The sequence below is a fragment of the Dioscorea cayenensis genome, chromosome 1 (assembly GCF_009730915.1).
Source record: "Dioscorea cayenensis subsp. rotundata cultivar TDr96_F1 chromosome 1, TDr96_F1_v2_PseudoChromosome.rev07_lg8_w22 25.fasta, whole genome shotgun sequence".
Lineage (NCBI taxonomy): Eukaryota > Viridiplantae > Streptophyta > Magnoliopsida > Dioscoreales > Dioscoreaceae > Dioscorea > Dioscorea cayenensis.
The window spans coordinates 26,518,646-26,527,116 of record NC_052471.1 but is presented as its reverse complement, the minus strand read 5'-3'; the positions used below and the strand labels follow the sequence as shown (position 1 = coordinate 26,527,116).

Sequence of the window (8,471 nt, the reverse complement as noted above, 5' to 3'; positions counted from 1 at the left end):
TCGTCGGTAGCATTCACAGTCCTCAGAGAGCCACCACTTTGAGATCTCGCGATGTGTCCGAAACGCAACCTCAACCTCAACCTCACCAAACCCTAAATCCCTTCCCTTCGATTGATCAGCAAAACCATGCTTAGATCCCTCAATCCTCTCCTCTTCGGCCTTGGCATCTCTCCGCTTCACCATTGCAAGCTCCGCACCCTCTCCAATCTCCCCAAGATCGTCTCCTTCTCTGTTCTCAGGCCATCTTCTTTGTCCCCTCGCCTTCTTGCGCTCTATTCCCGATCCAGAGGCCCTTTTATGGCGTTTCGGATGTCGTCTGGTGGTTTGGATTCCAGCTCTTCGGATGCGGATGGAGTAACCCTAGCTCCTCCCGCGGTGAGGATTTTGTTTATTTCGGTTGATTTAATCTACATTTTAGGCTTTTTTTTTCTCACTACTTAATTCTATTGACTTGTTGTTCGTTTTGATGCACTGTGAATTGATGCTTTGAGTTCAATTTCCTATGATTTTATCGTATTTCGATTTGAAATTTCCTGATTATTGATTTTCCTGATTAACTTTTTCTTCATCTTGATGTGTTGTAGTTGGAGCACAACTAAATAGAAAATTGTGTTGCGTGTATATGTACATGAAATTTCTAATAGTTATGTTTATTTCTGTTGCTTTAAAACTATGGACTTTTGAGAAAACGCTAGGCCTGGAATTCGTGTGTTGTATGTTGTGTAGGAGTGTTGCTTCTCGGTGTGAATTTTTTGTATGAGAATTCTTACTTTTTGGTATGGTTCTGATGGATGAACTAATTAATATTTGGCAGGTACCAAAGCCCAGAATTCGCTTTTGTCAGTCTTGTGGAGGAACAACGAAGCAGGTCATACCAGATGGAGAGGAGAAGTTGAGAGCGGTTTGCTCAGTATGTGGGAAAATACACTATGAAAATCCAAAGATGGTATTCTAATTCAATGCTTATATCTCTTTATCCAATATTGATATTTTTTTTCCTTTTTTTTTGGATTAAAACCAGTATTGACATTTCAGCGGTCTAGTAAGCACTGTTGGGTGTTTCTAATTCATGTGCTTCATGTGACATATAAGAAATAACACATTATAAAATGTTTGCCATGCTTTGATGAGATCCTATATTTAGGGCCCTAATTGATGGAGATATAAGAGTGGACATGTGATTATTCATAATTAGTGGGGTGATAGATTTTAGTTACAAATACCTGGGTGCCTTATAGATAAATTTTTTTTTTCTAGTGTAATAGTATAATCCCTAGCATACTTATTTATAGCTGCTTTGGCTGTCACAGCTGAAAGTGTTTTGCACACTGGAAGTTTGTTGTCAATGCGTGGAAACATATGAGTTGGACTCAGTGTTTAGGTGGAATCCGATGATTCGTGGAATTTGTACCACAAATCACACAATTAGGTAGTCTAATTTGCCATTCACTAATTTACCAAGTGTGTACCATTGAAAAAAGTTTTAGCAGGTAAGTAATATAGTGGAATACATACCTAGAACCTTGAGAGTAGCTAATATGAAGACTTGAACCATTTTTCTTTGTCATTTTATTTATTCACAATTAAATAGTCTGACAGCAGAGAGGGGTGTTCATGAACCATTTTTTTATTAATCATAGCGTAGGCATTGCAACTGTTCATGTTTCAAGAAAGGCAGAAAATCATAAAATAAATTGAATCATAGAAGCACACAATGAGGCAATCAATGAGTAATGCCAAGGGACAGCAACGTAAAAATTTTGCACATGCAATAGAAAAAGTTGGAATTTGAGTACAGTAGAGAAAATGGGCAAATGCAACTTCCACATAAATATATGCAATGATTGTAATTATAGATATTTCAAACTTTTCTTCTTCCTTTCACATAAACTCCTTCTGTTGGGCAATAGAGATTAGCCCTCAAGTCAAAAGATTTGACTAACATCTTCACTTGAATTAGTTGTATTTCACTATTTCAAATCTTGATCTCCTTATTAATTTAAGGTATTTTTTTTCTTAAAAAATTTTTAAGCCTTTGCAAAAGTGGGTATTTGTGTATATACTCAATGATTGACTGATTATGTATAGTCTCCTATAAAACAGTAATTTGTGCTTATTCAACCCCTGTTGAATGTTCTACCTAGAGACTTCTAAGGAACACATAAAATTGTGAGATTATGATATCGGGTTTGCAGATTAATCTTATAATGTCCTAATACAACTCCTTCTCTTCTCCTTCCCTTAGTTGGAATTCTTTAGTTCTAGGGTAATGGGAGGCTTGAAAATTTGGGTTTCTACAATTTCACAGGCAAGGGAGAGAGATCAGAGAGATAAGAGTTGGAATGTTTGTTTGGGAGGATAGGAAAATTTGAGAATGGAACCGTAGGAGGCTCACAGGATAACAGATGAAGTCATTTTAAATAATCTCTCTCTCAAATTTGAGGAAGGTGTGAAGAGGGAAGTGATGAAGATGAAAGCTTGAGTTGTGGGTTAAGTTCATTTTTATTGTTTAAACAGAGTTCAAATCTAAATGAGTTAAAGAATAAACAAAGAGTCGTGATTCTTAATAGTAGAGTTGTGGGCCTTTGTGTGTCTTTCTGTCTATCCCATAAACCTAAACTGCAAAGAATTGTTACGATTTAAAAGTTAGGGGTCTATGCATAATTGCAGTGTTCAAGGAACACATTCATTTAAATGAATTTTACAGAGTTGTATATGAAAATAGCTCATTTAACAAACCGAAATTGATAGGATCTAGCTATGTGGTATGGCACGTACATGCAATGTCACTTTTGAATGTGCACTTGTTCAATACCCAGATTAAATTCAAATCATGAGGGATTCCTTCAGGTTTTGATTTTCTAAAATTGTTTCTTTTGATATTCTATCACAGTTTAATATTTTATCTCAAGTTTTTATTATTTTATTTTATGGGAAGCAGGTAGAATTTGTGAAATCGTGTTTCTAGTAATCTTGTATATAAGTCAATTCCAATATTGTTGTCTGACAAGTTCATTTTATCCCTTACATGTACCTACGCGGCTACGCCGCTGGTTTCTTATTTATCCTGATTATTTGAAATATGTTCCCTCAATGATTAATGTGTTGTTTGAATATTTTCAGGTTGTTGGTTGCCTAGTAGAGCATGACAACAAGGTTTTGCTTTGTAAACGGAATATTGAGCCATCTTATGGTCTATGGTACATATTTTGACCTTTCTTCTTTTCCATTATTACATCTGGAATCCAAATGAATGGCTAGATTTATAAAACATTGACTTTTGGTTTTTCTTTTTTTTATTTATTATTTATTATTTATTATTTATTATTTTATTTTTATTTTTTTATTTTTATTTTATTTTTTGCGTTGTCTGAAAGGTAAGATATTGGTTTCTTGTTTAGTTGTTTAGCTGTAAATACTTGTGATGCCTTTATGCAGGCTAGTCATATCAATCTAGTGGTTGAGAAATTTGCTTTATGGTAGGATCTTTCCTTCACAACATTTAATTATTTGAATTAATGTTTATGAAATAAAGCACAATGCAATGCAGGATGCAAATAAATGTTTGCTTTGTTTCTTGTGCACATATATCATAACTTAAGTTACAATTTATCTCACTCATAATCATTACTCATGCTAAGAAGTGACAACCCTTTAACATAAAATCTTTTTCATTCATAATTTTGGCGATCCTTCCTTGGTTCTCAAGTGAGCCTGAACCTCCTTTAGCATATGGTGGATCTTTGAACCTTCTACTTTGCTTGTTGAGTTGTTTTATCTCTCTAGTTAAGATTTCTCTGGTAAAAGATTCACTGGTTGGCAATTGACACCAAGTTTGTCCCCATTCCTGTTAAGGCTGTGTTTGATTTTTATGGTTATTTATTTATTTTTAACATCATACTTTGAAACCTTGGAAGGTTGTGAAGATGATATGAGTGCTACGAATCTCCTTAAATGATCTGGCTTCAAAGTCACCTATTGTGAAACTGTCACAGGACTCTTCCTGCTGGATTCTTGGAAATCGGGGAGTCAGCTATGGAAGGGGCAATGAGAGAAACCTTAGAAGAAGCATGCGCTGACGTGGATGTGATTTCTCCATTTGCTCAGCTAGATATTCCACTTATTGGCCAAGTGAGGAGGATTATTTCTTTTGAATCTAGATCTTTTTATCTTCTTAGTATGATACATTTTATTTTTTAGAATTTTCTTTAGGGTGATTTTGCGTGATATATCTTTTCATATGTACCATCATATGCAGTACAGAGTTACGTCATTTTCCGAGCCAAATTGAAAACCCCCCATTTCTCGCCGGGTCCAGAGTCACTGGAATGCGTGCTTTTTGCTCCAGAGGATATACCATTCGGTTCTATAGCATTTTCATCAATTACAGTTACATTAAAAATGGTGTGTGGCTTTGAATCCAGATTCTCTTCTTTTCCTTGTGAACCCCTGTTTTTGTTTTTTCTTTGAATTTTTATCTCAACCAATCAGCTGAAAAAGTTTTATTCAAAGATAAATTTTCTTGATCTACCTAACAAATCTCTGTACAGAAAAAAAAAAAAATGATCCTGTCTTCTGTGTTTTCAGTACATCGAGGATATGAAATCCGGAAGTGCAAGGTTCCATTACTGTACAATAAACAAAAGGTACCCTATTGCCTATTCTGTAGTGTAAGCTATTCGAGTAACTAATAATTTCGCATCAGTGTAGTCAATAAATATTGATATACTTGGCCTCTCAACTTATCAGTTTAACAGGTTGAATTGGGCTTAGATAATGTGTTTTGTTGCCATTAACATGTGCCTGGTTAATTGGCTTGTTTGCAACATCATGAGTGAAATAGACGCAACACTTGCCAAAAGGGTTTATTAGACTAACTAACATGTTCTGCCTCTCGACCTGTTAATTTCTTGTTTCACAAAGTTTTAATTTTTATATCTGTGGGAAACCTTCTTGGATTGTAAAATTTAGTAATTGATTTCTTATTTTTTAAATTGAATTTTATGAATAGTATGATTGCCACCCATTTCTGCATTTTCTTCTGCACACTTTCTTGAATCACCGACTTTGATTGTCAAATCTCACTGGTACTTACTATCCTCATTCAGATCATGCTGTCTGTAATGCAAACTAACTGAATAAACATTTATATCTCCAGACTTTAATGTTCGATACTTTTATGAAAGTTATTGTGAAAACCTCTTTACTATTTCGCAGACCAGGTGCAAGCCCATCCGATCCCAATGGTTTTGAAGTCGATAACCATATGCACTTGTAAACAGTGTATGTTCACCGCCGGCTGAAGAGAAATATCTTGAAAGCATCGACCACCAAGATTTTGGCTATCGAAGTGGTTTGCACATGCTCTTTCATCACTGTTTGGAACATTGGCCTGACAATCTTGTGATACTGGCCATCCATCAAAACCTCTGTCATGGCATACTGAAATTGTACATTTGATCGAAATCATAGCAATCTTGTTTTTGCACCGTACTCTTCTCCTGACCTGTGAAATACTTGCCTCTTGCCTTGATCTGTTTGTAGAAGGCCTATAGTTATAGGCATAATTTACTACTGCATCTTGGCAGGGGCTTCAGAATTAGGTTAAAATTTGATTTCAATCTATTTGAATTGCTGTACTACAAGGGATGTTCAATGGGTTGGTCAGTCGGGTTTGGGTTGGGCCACAATTTGAATCAACCTGATCCGACCCATTTAATATAATGCTCAAACAACCTGACCCGTTAATAGGCAGGTGGGCTTGATCTAACCCATTTTACAATTTAAACTTAGCATATATATATATATATATATGTGTGTGTGTGTGTGTGTGTGTGTGAGGATCAGTGCTCTACGCACATTCGTAGGTAATCAAATCTTCGGTAATCACCATTCATTTGACATTGAGCAGTTGCATTCATTGGATGAACAGTGATAGTTAGGAACAAAGAAAGTATGATGAACAAGTACCTTTTAGCCATGTTTTAAAACTCGGGTTGACTCGGCCAGGTCAACTCTATTGAACCGGATCCGGCTAAAAAACCAAGTCGAGTTATATAAAAATCTGGGGTACAGTGTTGATCCAGTTTAACTCGGTCGAGTACATGGTAAACCAATCGATCCGGTCCGGTCAAACTGGGTAAATCCAATTATATTATTATATGTTTAAAATTAAAAATTTAAATAATAAATATGTAAGTATAAGGGGGTTATGTATAAAATTGCTTCAAAATTAAAACTCAATGCTTGATTCCTAAGTTTTATTTGTAGATTGTAGTGTGAAACTTAAAAGCTTGTAATGTGTTATTTTTTATTATGTTGTATTTTATTTGAATTTTTATTTAGGGTATTAAATTAATATTTATAAATTATAAGAAAACAATTTATCTCTTGAACTTTTGTATGGTTGTTATTTAAAATTTTTAGTAATTTATAATATATTATTTTTATATTTATATAATTAAATTTATAAAAATATATATTATATTTATGACCGGGTCAATCCGGTTCTACCTCGGTTCGACCATTGAACCATGACCCGGGAGCCTTCCCGGGTCATCCCCGGGTTGAGTTTCAAAACATTTCTTTTAGAAACATTATCTTGTGTATTGAATTTGAAACTGTTGGATCTTTGGTCGAAAGAATATCTTATGATCTTGTCTGTTCAAACTGATTTGCACCCATCAAAAACTATATAAACAACTAGATCTTCTATCATGTTGATATAATTCAATGAGCATGGTTCATATTCTTGTTTCAATCAAATATTGTTAATTCCGTGCCTATCTCTCTCTTTTCCATCCTCTCCTTTCTTTATGTACAAACTTTCATAGAAAACGTTTTGCCTATATATATATATATACATACTAGCTTCTGGTATATATATAGCATGGCGGCCCCTACTTACGCTGTTGGTATATGTAAATATATAAATAGTAGGTTTTGTAAATATAACATAAAAAAATAAAAAAATATGTCAATGTTTAAACTAAATAAATATATCCAAATATAATATCAGGTTTTATAAATGAAAAATTATAAACTAACTAAGAATATACGCATCATTAATTTTTTAAATAACATCACTGTTTAATCATGTGTGTATATTTGTGTTAAATGATTCAAAATAATCATCTTATGTTAAATAGCTATTGATTTTTGTAACCTATATTAATAAAGCCAAAACAAATAAAGAAAACGTGTCCATGTTTACACTATTTAGTTTACAATATATATATATATATATATATATATATATATATAATATCCAAATATAACATCATGTTTTATAAATGCAAAATTTCAAACTAACTAGCAATATATATATATATGGCTTGGTATTGTTTTTAGCATCACTGTTTAATCACGTTTGCATATTTGTATTAAATGATTCAAAAATAGTCATTTTGTGGTAAATAACTGTTGACTTTTGTAACCTATATTAATAAAGTCACCGTAACCCATATTAACTTTGCCATAAATGCATCTTGGACATTTATAGATTGCACAATACATTATATATAATAATAAGCCTACAATTTTAAATGGATCCTTAGCCATAGTTTGGACTATGCTTTGCATGTGAATGTGACACTCCATTATATATACCTATATTAATAACGCCATCCTAACCCATAATAATCACCCTTTGTCATTACTTTGGCATGAATGCATCTATGGACATGTATAGATTGAATCATGCTTTGACATTGATACATTATACTCTCTCCGTTCCTTTTTATATGTCGTGAATAACCAAATCTCACATACCAAAAAAGTTGGTTATTTCACATAATTTAATAAAAAATTAGTTATCTTTTCAAAATTACCTCTAATTTATATTTTCACATTTTTTTTTCATATTAAATTTCAAGAAGAGAATTGAATAGAGTGTTAGGGTAATTTAGGAAAAAAAATAAAAAATGCTTTTTGATGTTTAAAAATAACAGATAAAAAGAAACATGAGTTTATAACAGATAAAAAAAATGGAGAAAGTATATAATAATAAGCCTACAGTTCTAAATATATCCTTAATTTAGCTTGGACTAAACTTTGAAATGTGAATGCCACATTCCATTATATATATATATATATATTGATTTCTCTCAACATTCAACCAAGCATCTCACAAGAAATTAATGGATATTTTATTACTAAGGCTCGCTCTAGCACGAAAAAAGTGTAACAACGGCAACCATTTGATGAAAAATAAAATGAGTGAAATTTTAATGTAAACCCCAACGAAAAGGGGTTTTATTCTTTCATGCATTTTATTTTAAAAATTATTTTAAAATAAGATTGAATTTTACTTGAGTTTCTACATAATCATATTTTAAAAAAAAAATCAAATAATCTTCTTTAATAATATCTCCTAAATCAAATGATTTTTTTTCCAAAATTTTCCCTACAAACAAATAATTATCATTCATTAAAAAAAATGCTGAAGTCTTATTCCGAGAGTTCAAATATTA

The 8,471-nt window shown here is 32.7% G+C and overlaps 1 protein-coding gene across 1 annotated transcript; it reads left to right on the top strand.

The window, feature by feature from the left end:
• On the top strand, nucleotides 1–5,639 carry LOC120265538 (nudix hydrolase 23, chloroplastic-like). The gene is made up of 7 exons (XM_039273478.1): nucleotides 1–375; nucleotides 815–946; nucleotides 3,124–3,200; nucleotides 3,996–4,131; nucleotides 4,264–4,404; nucleotides 4,588–4,646; nucleotides 5,218–5,639. Exons 1-7 carry the CDS (start codon nucleotides 127–129, stop codon nucleotides 5,276–5,278), a joined length of 855 nt encoding a protein of 284 aa, XP_039129412.1. The 5' UTR covers nucleotides 1–126; the 3' UTR covers nucleotides 5,279–5,639.
• Nucleotides 5,640–8,471: the final 2,832 nt, after the last annotated feature.